Source organism: Furipterus horrens, unplaced genomic scaffold (assembly GCF_987537825.1).
Source record: "Furipterus horrens unplaced genomic scaffold, mFurHor1.1.pri manual_scaffold_6, whole genome shotgun sequence".
In the NCBI taxonomy this organism is placed as follows: Eukaryota; Metazoa; Chordata; class Mammalia; order Chiroptera; family Furipteridae; genus Furipterus; species Furipterus horrens.
Genome location: NW_028327176.1, coordinates 132,910,790 through 132,929,312, shown reverse-complemented (window position 1 = coordinate 132,929,312; position 18,523 = coordinate 132,910,790). Strand labels below are relative to the sequence as shown.

Sequence of the window (18,523 nt, the reverse complement as noted above, 5' to 3'; positions counted from 1 at the left end):
TTGGCCAACATCGTATATGCCTACATGCCAAGGTAGTTAAAATAGCATGCTTAAAAAGAGATGTAATGTCTGTTTCACCTGTTAAATGTTTAAGCAAACGAAATTTTTCCAATTTTATGTTTGTGGGGCTTTTATGTAGCACTTTACATTTTCATGCTGCTTACTGTTTTTATTCTACTGAAATAAATTTCATAAAAATTCTCAATTTTTAAAATTTAAAAAATTGTTTCTTATTTTGACTGTGGGAATATAAAATTTCTATTTCAGGAGAATAAGAAATCTTTTTTGTTATTTTTAGCTATGAATAAACTTTCTGGTATTTTGAGACCTCCCATTTTTATAGACCAGAGTCAGTAAACGCGTAAACCTTACACATTTGGACTTACTTGAGCAGAAACCCAGGCTGAAGTACTGAACAGCCTATATTGTTTTATTAGCTACAAGTTAAGTATATGGCAGGGGAATGCATTTAGTGAACCTGACTTCTAACAAAGAATTATGTGTACATTAATGTGTACTGTTAAAGCCTTGTGGGAGGCTGTGCATTGCTCAAAAGTTGTTTGGAACACCTCTAACAGTTGCTTTCAGAACTAGTTTGAGCTGCTCAATAAAACCAGTGACTTTATTCATACCTTGTTTTGACCAAAGGTTGTATTCTTTATGTCATCTGATCTGTTCATTCTACATCCTAGAATATTCTCTCATCTTTTTACTTCATGCTCATTGCCACTACCCTAATTAGCCATGAATCTCTGGATAATGCAGTAACCTCTAACAGATCTCCAGTCTTGCCCCATTCTTAACACAGATCTGAACCCGTCTCTCCATTGCTCTTACAGTCTCACTAGGCTGTGTGTGACCAGAGTTCCTCTTAAGTCTCTGGCCTAATCTGACCTCAGCAAATGCTACTGGGACCTTCCCACAGCTCTGAACTTGAGCCAATGGGACCAATCAGTCCTGAGAAAAATGAACAAATGTTAAAGCTATACATCTGCCTCATACCACATACAAAAATTAACTCAAAATGGATCTAAGACCTTAAGAGCAAAAACTAGGAAATTCTTAGAATTAAACAATGTATTTTTGTGACCATGGGTTAGGCAGTGGTTTCTTAGATATGAGATCAAAAGCACATGCAACCAAAAGAAAAGAGAAAATTGTATTTTTCTGTTTTAAAAATCATTACTTAGGAAGTGAAAAGACAGCACAGTGGGAGAAAGTATTTGCAGATAATATATCTGATAAGGGACTTCTATCCAGAATATCTGAGGAACTCATAGCTCAATCTGATTTAAATATTGCAAAAGATTTGAGTAGACATTTGTACAAAGATACCCAAGTGGCCAAAACCACATGAAGAGTTGCTTTTAGGGACATGCACATCAAGACTGCAGTGAGATACCACTTTATGCCCACTATGATGGCTAGAATTTAAAAAAGGATGTGGAAATTGGAACTTGCACATTGTTGGTAGGAATGTAAAATGGGGCAGCCACTTAAAAAAGTTGTTTGGTAATTCCTTAAAAAGTTAAACAGAGTTACCATTATTATACAGCAATTCTACTTCCAGGTAGTCTGCAAGAGAAAAGAAAACTCACACAAACTTATATATTAAGATTCATAGCAGCATTGTTAATAGCCCCAAACTGGAAACTCAAATGCCCATCAACTGATGAATGAATAAACAAAGTGTTATGTCTGCAATGGAGTATTATTTGGTAATAAAAATGAGGCTATGATATAACATGGATAAAACTTGAAAATGTTTTGCTAAGTGAGTGAAGCCAGCCACAAAAGGGTACATATTGTTTGATTCCATTTATATGAAATGTCCAGAATAGGCAAATCCATAGAGACAAAGTAGATTGGTGATTGCCAGGGCTGAAGGGAAGGGTGAACAGGCAGTGAATTCTAATGGGTATAAGGTTTCTTTTGGGGAGATGAAAATGTTCTAAAATTGGTGGTGATAGTTGCACAACAACTTTAATATATACTAAAAAACCACACTTTAAGGGGGTGAATTTATGGTAGGTGAACAATATTTGAATAAAGCTGTTAATAAAAAGAAAAGTTATGACGTCTCCAACTGTGGTTTTCTTCATATTGTAATCACATAATTGAACTACTGAAAATAAGATTTTGCCCTGACTGGTGTGGCTAAGTTGGTTGGGTGTCATCCTGCAAAGCGAAAGGTTGCCAGTTTGATTCCCTGTCAAGGCACGTGCCTGGATTGGAGTTTTGGTCCCCAGTCCACACGTGTGTGAGAGGCAACAATTGATGTTTTTCTCACACACCAACGTATCGCTCCCTCTATTCCTCCCTTCCCCTCTCTCTAAAAATAAAATCTTTTTAAAAGGTTTTAAAAATATTGGTAGGACCTAACATTGCATTTGGAACATAACGAAACAAATATTTCTTGAAAACCAGCATCTGGCACAATTCAAGGGTTCCTGCCAGTCCTTTATAGACTGTGTTCCCAATGGAAGAAAGGAAGAGACTCTTTTTGAACAGAAGCTATGGAAAATAACTTTAATAGTTCTCTTCCCTTTCCCATTAAATCTTTGGCAGGAGGGGGCTTTTAAACAAGTTGCCTGAGTAATTCAGAGGAGTGGCCAGATTTGGGAACCGTTGAATTAGTTCCCATACCGAATTATTCCCACTCCCAAATTCCTATTTAACTCGCTGTAATTTGGCTTCCTGTCACAAGTCCCAGCTGAAACTGAAGTTAGGAACTGAAAACAAGTTCAGAACGGTGTTCTTTCTGATTGTTAGATTCAGCAACCTGTTTTCTGCCTTCAGTCCTTTGCAGCACTGACTGTTGACTACCCTCCTTCCTGAAACTCCTTTGGTTTTCATAGTCAACCTCTAGCTAGTTCTATGCCTTTGTTCTGGCATCCCGTCCATTCTCTAACAGTATAGATTCTCCAGGAATTTGTGCTTGAACTTGGACCCCTTCTATTTCCCTGGAAGATCTCACCCTTTTCTGTGATTAAATTGTCATCAAACACTGATGGCACCAAGTCTATTTCTCCTCTCCAGACCTTTCTCTTGAGTTCCAGGCTCATATCCAGCTGCCTACTGGGTGTCTGGAGGTCCCATAGCCCCTCAAACTACAAGTCAAAATTTATCTCTCCACCAAACTTGTGCACCTCTACTGGGTATCAGCTAATGGTTGTACCATCACCAGACCTACTTCCAAACTAGAACCTAGATGTCATTTTTGACTTCTCTTACCTCCTACTCTCTTCAGTCCCCAAGTGTATTCTACTTCAGTAATAACTTGACTATATCATAGTCCAGTTTTGTCTTCCCTCTCCCCTTCTTTTAGGGCAGGACCTCATCCTCCTCTATTATTATAACTTCCCTGATTCAACTGATTTAAAAAAAAAAATAAAGTGAATCATGTCATTCCACTTTACTAAGGAAGCAAAAGAGTTCCTTTTGATTCTTTCTCTCTTATATAATAAAATCCCAATTTAGTTTCACTTCTGGCTACTTCTCCTCCTGACCTCCATCCATCCTCACCTCTGTAAGTATCAACCACACTAATGTTCTCTCCATTCCCAGGATGCAATAGCCAAGCAGTAAGTTTTGAAACACTTTATTCTGTCAGGTTGAACATAACCATAATTCCATATCTTAGGATAGGCATCAAGCCTAATTTCAGATGTTTGACATTATACATTTTAGGATTAAAAACCAAAGTTAATCTAATGTTCATGATAGAAAGAAGAGCTTATTTAATCCTGAATTCTTTGGCTTATGCTTTCCTTCAAAATCAAAATGTATTTTATATTTTGATGTGTTTTCATTGAAAAAATTGATATGTATATGGGGGAAAAACAAGCCTCCTTCATCATAGGCAAAGCACAGTATCTTAGACCAAGAAATAAAGCAACCCTGTGAAAATAGGTCATTTGTGTGCTTACTCAGCATTTCCTGAGCACATTCATACTCATCTCCAGGTCCGCGGAGTCTTCTGTGCAAATCCACTCAGAATCCACGCTGGATCCCTGGTGAATGTGACAGACTGGTTTTAGGTAGCCAGAGAGGCAGATAAATGATTTCAGCAAAAAGCTGGCATGTTCATGATTTTATAAAACATATATATGTATATATATATATTTTATAATTTTATATAACAGTTTTAGCCAAATCTGTTGTAGAACTCAGCGGAAGCAGAGTTTTATAGGAGGACAAACTTGACAAATGACCAATCACTAAGCAGCAGGGAGGGCACCGCGTTTGAGTCCTGTCCCGGGGTGTGAGCGATGGGGTGGGACAAGCAAAGCATCAGTATCAACTATTAAATTGGGAAAATCAGCCTGGCCAGCCATGCCCCCGCAGCCCCTCCGAGAAGCGCGGTCACGAGGCCACAGACTGTATCCATGGTTAAGCCCCGGGGATTTGCCCTGCGGCAGGTCCCTGGAAAGCAGCCTGTGGCATCATAGATATTCACAAATGCCTTATTTTGCAAAACTCATTTTGTTCTTGCTTTGCCTAATGGTTCTTGCGGAGAGCAGAAAGCCCAAGAGGAGGAGATGGACAGGGCAGCCGGAAATGCCCAGGCCAAGGTACAGTCGCAGGTGAGAGGGGAGGCAGGGCGCAAACCCGCGATCGTGTCACCAGCAGCCGCAAGAGAGCAAAGCCAGACTAGGCCGAGCCTTCATCCTGATGACTGTGTTCGGCCGAAGCATTTGATTTAAGGCAGGTAGCTGAAAACTTAATGGGTAAAACATCTCTGTATTTCTCAGATAGTGCTGCTTTGTATCTCAGGATTATATCCCATAGGGATGATGAATGGCCTGCTAAGTAATTATATTCAATATTTTGCGAAGAACTGTATATGGGGAAATTAGCCTTATCTATTAAGAAACAATGTACCTGGTAGTTGTCTTTAAATTATTTAATTGGGAATAACTTTATAATGGTGTTGGGTTTTAGTTTACTGTTTTGAATCTTAGAAAAAATGTTTGAAATTTGCTAGATTACCAGAGATATACATCAGGACAATGGTGAATGGAATTTCAAGATGTAATGGAAACATTTCCAAAAAATACTGGGTAGGTCCAGAATTTGCATTCAAGATCATTGAATTACTAATTACATTACTAATCAAAGTTCCTGAACAATATTTTGAACTGATGTACAAAGCATGATACTCCAGGCCTGATGCAGACATAAAAACTGTTCAGCATGAAGAAAAGAGCAAGTAAATAAGATATAAACACCTTGTGTGAGATGTCACACGTTTATTTCCCATTCCACTGAGCATTGTGTGAACTTGTGATGATGAATATAAACTAATATCTTGAGGCACATTTTCTAGCTCAGTGTTCTCTATTTTTAATCATGCACTATTATCAGTGACAGTTTTTGGAAATTGCACCAATATATGTTTAATTACAAACTACATGCACATACCATCGTAAATATGTATATTAAAGCTTAATTGCTTCCTTATTTTTAGATAAAACTAACTCTGAATATGAGTTACAATCTCCACTTCTTGCATCCTTGAGGATCATCCTGAGCACCCCAGGTGTGTGCCCAGGCTTTGCAGGCTGCTGTTGTGAGAGGTGTAAATACTTGGCAGAGCCTAATCCTGCTCCGTCAGAAGGCAAACAAAAATCCAGGACGCAGGAAAGGGAGATGTAGCCTGGTTATGTTTTCACAATCACAGGCTGATGAAACTGGAAGGGACCTCAGAGACCATCTGGTGCAGCAATTTTCTTGAGTGCTAATTCTGTGAAATGTGCATAGGTATTGTGTCAAAAGGGAGTTTCAGGGTCAAAAAAGTTTGGGAAACCCTGGTTTAGATAATTTTAAACAGATGTCTTTATAGCAAGACTTTTAGACCTTTGTCATGCAATAAATTATGCCATGTTCAAAACAAAACAAAAAACACCCCCCACAAAACCCAGCCACACTTTTTGGAGTGTCTTGTGGGGCTTCATAACACAAGCATGGGAAAACTGTCTTATTTTACAGTTGCCAAAACATTGGTCTGCAAGGTATGAATAATGAACACAATTTGCCAGTGACTAGAACATAGGCTTCTGATTTACTCAGCCTGGAGAAAAAGCATTGTCTGGAACTGTCTATTCTCTGAGAAAGGTGCTGGGGTTCCACACGAGCCCCTGAGGGACCCTTGAGGATCCCATTGCAGTCTCTCCGATCACATCTCTGCCACTCCTCAGAAGACCCAGTTTCATTCCCGGCTACTTGCATGATTGACTCCGACCCTGAGAGCTGAGGGGAATTTCTTGAAATCCATCTCACGAGGTGTTAAAGTGAATTAAAAAAATGAACATACACATTCAAATAATATAAAATAACTATTGAACAGAGGGTGAAAAAGGGGTAGAGAAAATGTCGCAATAGAGAACACAGTTCCATGTCTTACTGCGCCCACTGGGACCCGCACGTAGTCAAACAATCACAGAGCTATGTCAGGCTGTGCAAAACGTCAGCCAAGCATCCGACTAAAAAATTACTTCATTATTGACACAAGAGTTAAGCTATCCTACTAAATAGGAATAAAATTACTGACCCCTTACAATTTGGAGCACTTCCTCTCTGTAGGGTAGTTCCTTTTCTTAGAAGTCCTGTTCGCACTCATACACATGCACGCACACACAGTCATACACACATACTGTGTACAACACAGGGTTCCATGCATTCACACAATATACAATGCATGTGGTCACACATACCATACACATGGTATCACACTCATTCACATGTAACACATATGGTCACACACATACAGTCACACACTTGCACACACACTCTTTCACACACTATAACCTATAAATCTCCCTGCCTCCCCCTGGCCAAGGCATCCTCCCAAACCATTATTCTGCCCACAGCTGCTTCCAAAAGACTGCCTCTGTCTTTCTGATCCTTTGTGTCTCTATTTATTGAATCACTGCCTCCTGAGCGTGTTTTCCCTTAGCTGTTGGTTTCGTTCTGTTCTTGTTTCTCAGCCTCCCAACTTTATTCCAACTCTGTCCCACCCAGCTGCTTCAGTCAGCCTTCTAGCCACAGAATTGCTTTCCTGCCAATAGATTCAACTCTGGGCCCTGGGAGTCCGGGCTCTGCTCTGGATAACAACCTCCTGTTCCGTAAGCCACGGGTCCCCTTTCATATTTCTTTTCCCATTTGCTGACCCCTTGGTGCCACCTGCCCTTGGCCATCCTTCCCTTGGTTTTCATCATGGCTCAGGTTTGCTAGGCCCAGGAGCAGCTTTGTTCTCCTGCTACCTAGTGACCCTCATCCCCACCCCAGAGTCTAGAAAAGGAAGTAGAGTCCGGACACCAGGGAAACCAGGTTCAGGCCCTTTTTTGCTGTCCCCTTACTTATGTGGCCATGTTTCTTGATTTTCCCAAACTCATTTCTCCAACTGAAAAGGGCGGGTGGTGGTGAGGCCTTCCTCACGGGATGATGGGGTGGCCTCAGCAAAGGGGCAATTCCTGAGGGCCTGGTCATTATAATTACTGTTATTGCTGCCAAATAAACCTCAACACGATGGCACTAGCCTTGCTGCTCAAAGGGACAGTGAACGCATTTTCTTCTTTCTCTCCCCTCTCCCCCCACAAGGCTGGGTTGGAGTTCCCATGAAGGTTCTGGCTGTGCCGCCCCAGGGCTGGTACTTGGGATCTGGCCCCTGGAATCTGGAGTCCCAGGGCTGAGCCAGGCAATCTCCTGTGGAAGTATAAATCCAAGGTGTCTGGTTCACACAAATAGCCTAAGACTTGGGATATAAAGTAAATGGGACCTTAAAAACAAATTCAAGACTCGTGTTAATGGCACTGGGATTTCAATCCTCTCTCTTGCAAGGTGCTGGCACTCCAGGACATCTGCTCCCCTAATCCTCCCCTCTAAATGGACCTAGGGACTATGCTGACCTGGAGAGATTTGCTCCATGGGAGGCAGAGGGGCAGGATTCTCAGCCCTCACAGTTTAATGTCTGTGATCTGCACTTCTCCTCCAGGTCCCTGGGGTGTCTTTGCTGGGACATCTGAACTTGGCCCTTCAGGCAGTCACTGTGTTGGAAACTGGGTCCCTGTTGAGGCTTGGGGAAGAGACCAGTAGGCATGGAAGCGTCTTGGAAGCACCACCACCGTAATCACACATACATGCTTCAAGGGAACTGGACTTAGGTCCTATATCCCAGCTAAAGGGGTGAAAGAAGTCACACTGGACTCCCCTCCTTGGATGTGTAGCTATAATGGGCTTGTCTAAAAGCAAATCTCACTATCCTGCCCTGGTGTGGCTCTCAGTGGTTGAGCATTGTCCTGTAAACTGAAAAGTCACAGGTTCAATTTTTAGTCAGGGCACATGTTAGGTTGCGGGTTTAACCCCTGGTTAGGGTTTGTACAGGAGGCAACCAAGTGATGTGTTTTTCTCTCACATTGATGTTTCTCCCCCACCCCTCTCATTTAAAGGCATCATGGCTTCTCTCTTCAGTTGCTTAACATTCTTTAGTGTTTTCCCTTGGATAAGGACAAACTTCTTTTTTAAATATTTACTTATTGATGCTTTTAGAAACAGAAGAAGGTAAGAGAAACATTGATTTGTTATTTTACATATTTATGCATTCATTGCGGTTCTTGTATGTGCCTTGACCGGGGATTGAACCTGCAATCCTGATGTATTGGGATGACATGCTAACCAACTGAGCTACCTGGCCAGGGCAGGAGAAATTCTTATCATGATCTTCAAGGCTCTGCCTGGCCTGGTCCCTGCTTGCCTCTACAGCCTCATTCCATTTCATCTAATCCCTTCCCCCATTTCATCTAATGTTCATCCACTCATCCTTCAGCTAGGTCACCTCACCAAAGTATGGATGTGTGGAGTTTAACTGCCTGTAGAATCCTCAACTGGGAATAATCTGGCAGTCAGATATAAAGTTCTAGCGCAGGGGGTCATAGATTTAGGAATCATCAGGATGCTAATGACAGGTGAAACTACTAACATAGACCAGCCTGCCTATGAGAGTGTAGAGAGAGAGAGAAGGCAGGTGGGACAGGCCCTGAGGGCACTGACACTTGAAGGATGGGATGAGGAGGTGGCTGCAGTGAACACTGAGAAGAAACTGTCAGAGATGTAGGAGGAAACCGAATGCCCTGTCCTCCCTGTCTGGAGAAGCCGGCGCTCAGCAAGAGCACCTGCAGGGCCTCAGGCTTGGGCACCAGTGAGTCCAGAAGTGCTTGGAAGTGAGGAAGTGGCAGGAGCATGTGGAACTTTGGGACTTCTTCTCTTGGGGAGAATTATTACTATTTTTTTAAAAAAATTTATTTATTTTTAGAGGGGAGGGGAGGGAGAGAAACATGGATATGAGAAAAACATCGATCTGTGGCCTCTCGTACACCCCACACTGGGAACCGCCCCCCCCCCCCACCCCCCTACACTCCCACTCCCTTCCCCACAACCTAGGCATGTATCCTGATTTGGAATTGAAATGGCAACGTTTTAGTTTGCGAGACAATGCCCAGCCAACTGAGCCACACCAGTCAGAGCAAGACTTATTTATATATTGGGAGGGGAAAGACTTTTTTTTTAAAGGAAACATTCAAAGAAGAATATAACTACAACACCTGTACTGCTGCCACTTGCTAATAAATTTTGTGTGAAGAGAATGTGGGATCTAGACACACTTTTTGCTTAGTTTGGTTCAAGGTGGGAGAGACTTGAATGCAATTTGAATGCTGATGAGAATGAGCTGTGAAAAGGGGAGATGCTGAGGAAGCTGAGGTGAGGGGGTTTGAGGACCAAGTTCTAAAAGCTCTGGAAGGAAGGTTGAGCACTTAGCCGCCAGTTACCCCCAGAATCTCCAAGGCTGAGAGAAGTGGAAATTTCTGAGTCGCCTGCTCTCTCTCTTCACCTTCTCCTTGGATGTCTCACAGGCAACTCGAAATCAGATGGCTCATAAGAATTAGCTACACCCCCATCCCACAAATGTGCCACAACTTTTACCATCTCCAGGAATGTCCCTATCATCCACCCAGGTGTTCCTTGACCATCTTTTCCCCTCATACCCCATGCCCAATGCACCAGCCAGGCCTTCGCACCTCCCTCAGATTTGATCACTTCTCTACATCTCCCCCACCACCACCTTCACCCAGCACCATGTTGCCTCAGCAAGTTTCCTAGTGGTCTCCCATTTCTACACTGTCCTCCTACAGTCTCCACTACACATGAGCCAAATGATCTTATCAGGTCCTAAACCAGAACTTTTGACTCTTGCTCAGAAAGTCCATGGGTCTCCCCACTCAGGATCATATGCATGAGGATTTTGTATCCTGGTCCCTGGCCTTGCCTCCTGCCTCCTTTCTTACAAGAAGCGTCTCCTTGCTTTCCTCCAGCCCACTGGCCTTCTCACTGCTTCTCACACAAGCCAGACTCCCTCAGAACATTTGCGCATGCTATCCCCTCTCAGAGTGCACTTCAGATCTGCTCAAGGTCTGCCCTCTCCCTCCTCCCCTCCAGGTCTCAGAAAGCTTCCCTGACCACCCTCCATCCCAAACCATCCCTCTCTTATTCTCTCCCCTGCTTTATTTTATTTCTGTGGCACTCAGCTCTTCCTGAAGTTACATTATTTATCTGTCTACTTACTATCATTTATTTCCCCCACAAAGTTATTAGCCCTGTGTATGTCCTCCCCATGACTTGAACAGCATCTGGACAGAGTAGGTGCCCCATTGAAGTGTGTTTAGCAAATGAATTCAACTCCAGGAATTGAGGAATTGTGTGACCAGAGTGTAGGATGGCTGTCCATACGGATGTTGGCATCCCTAAGGTTGACGGGGAGGACTGAATGGAGAGAAGGGACAGTTGATGGCAGAGCCCTCAGTGGAAGTGGGGGAATGATCGGGAGGTCTGTGGCTGGATCAGGTGGCCCTGAGAGCAGGGCCATAAACTGGGAAGCCCTGGCTTATAGGGGAATCTGCTTCTTGGGTGGGAAGGGAGGGGGATGAGGGGGTCAGACCAACTTCTAGACCAACACTGAATTATAGAACTTTTTGCATTTGTGGAAGTGGTGTATATCTGCACTGTCAAATATAACACTACCAGCCACATGTGGTTATTGAGCCCATAAGTATGGCTAGTGTAGCAGAAACTAAATATGAATTTTCTCTTAATTAACTTAAGAACCACATGTGGCTAATGGCTACTTTATTAATCAGTATACTTTTATTTAAAAAAAAATTTTTTTTTGTTGTTCCATTACAGTTGTCCCAATTTTCCCCTGTTGCTCTCCACTGCCCTCCCCTCCTCCCACTCCCACAATCAATCCCTGCCCTGTTGTCCATGTCCTTGGGTCATTTGTACTAGTTCCTTGACTAATCAGTACACCTTTAGACTTCCCATCAAATAATACCATCTGGGCAGAGCTAATAGAAAATGAAAGTTAAGAAGGATTTCATAGGAAGATGTCTCAAAGAGCAGGACCTCAGGACATGAAACATGCCCGTTCCTTTTTACGGAGTTGACGCAGAGATATGCTTATTTTTCTAAAAGAATGAGTAAAATGTGACTTCTGGCCAAGATGGGGATGTAAATACACATGCTGCATCTCCTCACAACTAAGAAGGAATTTACAACCACTTAAAAACTAAAAACAAAACATAAAATTGAAACTACAGGGAAGCTCAGCAAAGAAATAAAAAAGAAAGAATCAGCCAGAATAGTAGGAGGGGCGGAGCCAGGAGGGAGAGAAAGAGGAGCGGCGCAGCAGCTGCAGGAGCAGTGCTTGGCAGGTGCACAGCTGGCGGGCATGGCTAGTGGCACAGCTAGCAGTAGCCATGGTGAAAAACACTGTCATACAGTTTAAACCTGAGAAACGATCCCAGCCCCAAACCAGACGGATCCCAGCCCCAGACCACGTAGCTTGCAGTTCCAGCACTGGGGAAAATAGAGCCACATTGCTTCTGACTGTGAAAGCCAGTGGGGGTTGGTGTGGAGGAAGAAGCTATCAGTCTCGAAAAGGAGGCAGAAGTACCTGGAAAAGTGGAGGCAGCTGGCACTTTTCCTTCCTGGACCCCTCCTCCACATACAGCGCCAAAACTCAGTGAAACAGGTGCCAGCACTAACAAATACCTAAGACTCCACCCTCTATATGTAACAGGTGTGATGGCACTACCCAAATCACAGAGGCAAACACAGAAAGCTATCAAGATGAGGAGACAGAAGTACAGCCCAGAAGGGGGGGTGCAGATCAAGGTCCCAGTGACACAATTAAGCAACGAGCAGATAGCACACCTAACAGATGAGATAGAGAACTTAATAGATGCACAGTTTAAGACATCGATGATAAAGATACTCACAGACTTGACAGAAAAAGTTAAACAGGACAGGGAAAGAATGAAGGCTACCCTGGCTGAAATGAAGGAAAACCCACATGAAACAAGTGGTGAAGGAAAGAAAATCAGGGTTCAAATAAACAAATTGGAATGTAAGGAAGAAATAAATAGTCAATCAGTACCGAAGGAGGAAATGAGAATTGAAAAAAAAACAGGAGAGGCTTAGAAACCTCTGGGATAGCTTTAAACCTGCCAACATCTGAATCATAGGATTGTCAGAAGGTTAAGAGAAAGAGCAAGAAATAGAAAAATTGTGCAAAAAAATAATGAAGGAAAACTTCCCTACTGTGGGGAAGGAAATGGATATATGGGTCCAGGAAGCACAGAGAGTCCCAAACAAACTAGACCTAGGAAAGACCACACGAAGACACATCATAATCAAAATACTAAAGGTTAAGGATAAAGAGAGAATCTTAAAAGCAGCAAGAGAGAATAGGAGAATTACCTACAAAGGGGTACCTATAAGACTGTCAGCTGACTTCTCAAAAGAAACTTAGCAGGCAAGAAGGGACTGGCAGGAAATATTCAAAGTAATAAAAAGCAAGGACCTACAACCAAGATTACTCTATCCAGCAAAGCTATCATTCAAAATGGAAGGGCAAAGGAAGTGCTTCCCAGGCAAGGTAAAGTTGAAGGAGTTCATCATCACCAAGCCATTATTATATGAAATGTTAAAGAGACTTACTTAAGAAAAAAAAGATAAAAACTATGAACATTAAAATGAAAACAGTATCATAACTATCAACAACAGAAGCTAGAGAATGGAAACAAAGACAAACTAAGCAGACAACCAGAGTGGGAACAGAATCATAGGTATGGGGAGCATGGTGGGGAGGTAAGCTGGGAGGGGGCAGGGGGGAGAGGGAGGAAAATGGTGCAGAATTAAGAAGCATAGTAGGAGGGCACAGAATGGAAAAGGGGATATTGAGGGAAGCTTTATGCATGACCTAAGGACATGGACTAAGGGGTTGGTATTGCTGGAGGGAGGTGGGGAGCAAAGGGGAAAGAAATTGGGACAACTGTCACAGCATAATCAATAAAACATACAAAAAAAAGGAAATGAATAAAATGTGATAAAAACACTAAGTAAAATAGAGGTATATATAAATGACTAACAAACACTCAAAACAAAATCTCTTCATTTACTTCCCAAACCTTAAGTAAACTACACATAACAAATATAGTAACACTGATTTCTTATCCTGGCTGGTTTGGCTCAGTGGATTGAGCGTTGGCCTGCGAGCTAAGTGTCGCTGGTTCGATCTTCCAGTCAGGGCACATCAGAGAAGGAAAACTCTGATTCCAAAAAACCTCCGCTGCCTTGCCGCATACCTCTTCAGGGGAAAGGCTAAGGGAGTAAACCCCGACAGAAAATCCGGAGCCGGAGTCCCTAAGGCGGTTTGACGTTGTAGTCAACACCGGCAACTCCTGCGGCGCACCTGAAGCCAAGCTGTATTGACTCCGTCTTTCCCTTGGATCCTTCAGCTGCGAAGAGAGGGGGGGTCTGCTGCATGGGCAACAGCAGATCCTCCATATCACCCTGCCCAGGCTCTGTAGCTTCAGCTCCACTGGAGAGGACACTCCAGCGTCATCGCAAGATGTCGATTCAACACGGGAGGAGACAGATACCGTGTCACTCCCGAGTCGGACTGCACAGCCATTCTCGGCGGTGCAGATAGACTCTTAAGAAGCTACACCATCGTCTCTCGAGACGGACGGCTGCCAACGACGACAACTGATTTCTTATAAAGTCGCTTATTATATTTCTGTCAGGAATCAGATCTCACATCCTGACAAATGTCCAAATGACCTTTCTTTCCTTCCTTTCTCTCTCTCTCCTTTTCCTCTTTCTTTCCCTACCTCCTTTTCATTCTTCCTTCCCCCTCCCTCTGTGTCTCCCTCTCCTCTTTTTCCTCATTTAGTGATAGTGCTGTCAGTAGAATATTGCCTTAGGACATTTTGGATTTTACTGCTTTAGGGTTACCTGTGGTGGTGGTGGTGAGAGAAAAGGTCTGGAAACAGCGAGTGTGAATGAGAGAATGTGAATGAGGGAGAAGAGAGAATTACTCCTTTGTCATCTGGATTAGAGGAAAGAGAGTGAACCAGGCTCCTCCAGCTCAAGCTTCCCCACCTGGGTGATGGGAGCAACTCTGTTTCCAACTTGGCTTTGGTCCCTGCGGGCTGTGGATTGAGGGGGTTGAGGCTCTGCACTGAGTCAAATCTGCAGAAGCTGCCAACTGGACTGATGTCAGCATCAGGTCCGACTAGGACAAAACCAGCATTTAAAAACTTTAACTATATTTGTCTCAGCTTCTTATTGATCATAAAACCAATATATAATAATACAAGAAAGATGTTTAAACCCCCCTTCCTATTTTAATTCCTCCACTGTTCAACCCAACTGCTGTCGTCTAAACATAACTTTTGACACTTGAGAGCTTGTCAGGGTAGAAATGTGCCCTGCAGGGAGGCATTGGCTTTAGGAAGGTTCTGAAAGAGTCTGGCCAGTCCTCAGCCTGCTTGCCTGTGAGGGCCTGGTCAGGGGGTGGGGGTGGGGTGGGGGGAAGGGACATGGTTGTGATTTTCAGCCTGATGGATAAGAGGTATTTAATGGTAGTTCTTAAAAGAAGTAATCTCCCCAGATAATCTCACCCAGTGTGGGGGGGGGTGCATGGAAAAATGCCTCTTGCTTGTCTTTGCAGTCACCTTTATAAGAAGAACCTCGACGTGACCAAAATCTGGAAAGGAAAACCGCAGCCACTCCTCAGAGTGGAGGACCACGATTTCACCATGAGGCCTGCCTTTGGAGGTAGGATCGCGTCCTTCCCCTGACCTGCTGGGTCTTGTCCCCAAGGCTGCCTGCTGCTGCTCTGTGCGTTCTCTCCTGGTATTTTCCTCCTCACAGTCAGACAAGCCCAGCTGCTTCCAGAGTTACTCCTTTTCCCAAGGAGGAAAGGGCTGGAAGGAAGTGAGTGGAGAGGGCTGTTGGCTGAAGAGGAGCTGATATCACTAAGCTGTTTACATTCAGAAAGGACAGGCCCTGTTACTGCCAACTTTCCGTTCTTAAAAAAATAAGAGCTGGCTGGGAGTCTGGACCCAGAGTGGCTCCCTAGCTCAGGCACCCTGTGCCTAGCTGGAAAATTTGGGTTTTGAGGGGGCCCCCTGCTTTTCAACAACAATTTAGCAAAACCCCATTAAAAAGCCCCTCTGCAAACTTGTCCCTAAGAAGCTTCCCTGCTTTGGGGTCAGGGAGGAGCAGCATGGCTGGTGGCTGTCCCTTTCAGGAACTGGGAAATGCCACATGCCAGCAAGAAAGGAGCCAGCTGGCCTCTCTGTGCAACCAGGTGGGGGTAGGGTGAGAACAGCAGTGAGCATAAAATACAGGCCAACGCCAGCCTTGTGTGTTGGGGGAAACAGGCCTGGAGCACTTCAGCTGATGGACCCTGGCCAAGGCAGACCCAGGCAGGCTGGCGTCCGTTTCCCTTTATCTTTGCTCTTGATCTTTTCTGAGGTCCCAGTGTTTTCTGTGGTGGCAGGAAGGAGTAAGGGTGACCTTTGGACAGGTCAGTGGCCCTCTCTGAACCTCTGCTTGCTGGTTTGTAAAATGGGGTTAGTGTTAGGATTAAGCCAGATAATGCATGTAAAGCCCCTAGCATATCCCCATCCACATCCACTTAGAAAAACCCAGCTGCCAGGATTTCCTCTTGTGTGTCTGTTAAGGCTTAAGACATTAATTTATCCCAAAGGCCTCTGTATTTTAAAAGGCCTCAAAACTCCCCACTCAATTCCCTGAGCTCTGATACCTGCTGAGCAAAAGGAGAAAAGTAGGCAGCAGATTACAGTCTGTGCCTCGTCTTCCTGCCCAGGAATGCTGCTCATACTGGTGGGTTCGGCCAGGAGGCCACCCTCTCTCTGGGAGTTCTGGTTCCATGGCTGCCTGCCATGAATAATATCGCTGAGGAATTTTATCAAAACAAAGTTTTCTTGAACAAGCAGTTCTGAAATAGCTGAACTGCTCCAGGAGGTCCAAGCAAGGTGTCCCTACAAGCAGGAAACTTCACCTTGCCTTCCTTATAGAGCATCAGTGAAGGGAGAGAGGGTCAGCTAAGTGACTAGAACAATAATAGACAATAGTATTAATAACAACTAACACTTCTTTTTAGTGGTTCCTCTCTGTGTTAGGCACCATTTGAATGGAGGCAATCTTATTTTAGTCTTCACAACTACTCTGTGAAGTAACGACTGTAATTATCCCTAGATGGGGAAACTGAGGCACAGAGAGGAGATATGACAGACCCAGGCCACACTGCTGCTTAGGTTAGACCCTCCCTCCTAGCCTGGTCACTTTCTTGTCTCCTCTATCAGTATGTCCCTCAGTGCAGGGCAGACATATCCATGAGGCAGAATAGCCATAGCACCCGAGGGCTCACGAACGATGCTCCAGGGCCCCTGAAAATATTTTAATTTATTTTAAAATCAGAAGAAAAAGAGAAATTTTGGGTAAAGAAAAAAATTTTAGTATATTCACCTTTATACCAATGCAGTTGTAAAATGTGATTTGTTTACTATTTTTTTACGGAGGAAGGGGCCCATGAAGGCAAAAAAGCCTGGGGGCCCTAAAATGTCATAACATGGCCCTGACTGAATACACTGTTGTGTGTGTGTGCTGGGGGCTGACTGATATTCTGAACAATGTGTTGTCACTTCCTACCAGAAGCAAGAAAGAGCCTGAGTGATCACCTGGGCAATACCCTCAGTTTACAGAAGAGCCTGGGGTCCAGAGGGTTCAGTGAGAGCCACAGAAAAGATGGGGGCAGAGCTTGTGTTTTTCCTGAGATGTCAGCTGCAAAACTGAAAGCCTGGTAAAAATGCCACCTCCTCTGGGAAAAAGCCGGGAGAGCCAGGAGCCAGCTCTCAGGAATGCAGGTGAAGTCCTGCCATGTTCCTGGCAAACCCAGCTCCAAACAGAATCATCCAGGATGCAGCCCAGTCAGGGTACTCCTTTCTCAAGTGGTGTTTGACGAGCAGATTGGACTTCCTGTGCCCTAATCCCTGTGTTAGGGATAAAGAAGCAAGTCAGTGACTCTCAAACCAGCAGGAGATAATTAACAGATAAATCATGGAAAAGGGGCGAGGAAATGACATTCTGCAGCTCCTCACACATATCCCTGGGATCAAAAGGAGGAAGATTGTTGTCACCAAACACAGAGAAATGGGAAGATGTAGCTATACCTGCAACTGCTGGGGACCACTAGCTTGTGGAGGGTCAGACTAAGCCCCTGCCTGCCTAAGCTTCTGAGACTAGGGAAGGCCCTGACTTTGCTAGAAGCTACAGAGGAAGAAGGCCATCACCTCCAGCAGGTGCAGTAAGACCTGAGGCTCTTACACATCAGCTGTCATGACCTCAGTTACCAAAGCATAGAGTGGGGGCCACTCCTCCCTTCTACCAGGGCAGTTGCTCCTCTGGGCACTTTATATCCCCTGTAAGGCTTTCCTAGATGTCCAGATGTTACTTGGCAAGAAGAGGGGAAAGAGAGCACATAATGGGGTGTCAGAGCTCCACACCCCCACAAGCCTGTAAGTAAGTAGTTTTATGACTGCTGGAGTCCTGGCCAAGCAGGCAGGATGGGGCCTTCACTGGCGGGGCTTCCTGTTGCCTGCAGTTCCAGTGGCTGTTAGAATCTTTAATCCCTGGGAGCATCTGGAGGTAGCTTAGATCTGACTGTCCTGCCGGTGCACCTCATTCCTGGGCAGGAGGCTGGTGGGTCTCTGAGGAGGAGGAAGCTGGCAGACAGCACATAGATGACTCTGCAAGTGACAGAAGATGCTCCTTCCTTGGGGGTAGCCCTGTGCCAGGCCCCCATTTAGAGGCAGAGCCTGGGTTCCTTCTGCCCTGATGCCAGCCCAGCCTGACACCTCCCTTCCCTTAGCACTCACGCCCGCCAAGTGGGTCATTGAATGAAGATTCCCCACAAAAAATGTGGGGTGTTTCTTCTCATGTCTGTCTTCTCTTCCTATTTTACTTCTCTAAAAGAGACTTTCTTGTGGATTGATTTTTTAAAGTAATTGATAGAAATTTGCCTAAGACTTGATACCCCTTGGATGACCTTTTCAGTTTGGAGAGAGAAAAGATAAAAAATCTAGCAGCTTTCTAA

At 44.3% G+C, this 18,523-nt stretch overlaps 1 protein-coding gene across 1 annotated transcript in view; it reads left to right on the top strand.

Moving 5' to 3' along the window:
- Positions 1 to 4,446: 4,446 nt before the first annotated feature.
- Positions 4,447 to 18,523, top strand: part of LOC150007453 (gamma-aminobutyric acid receptor subunit rho-2) — a 29,373-nt gene continuing 15,296 nt past the window's right edge. The window contains exons 1-2 of the mRNA XM_090280547.1: positions 4,447 to 4,574; positions 15,071 to 15,177. Of these exons, the coding sequence (XP_090136673.1) occupies positions 4,462 to 4,574; positions 15,071 to 15,177 (220 nt within the window). The 5' untranslated portion in view covers positions 4,447 to 4,461. The remainder of the gene's footprint in view (positions 4,575 to 15,070; positions 15,178 to 18,523) is intronic.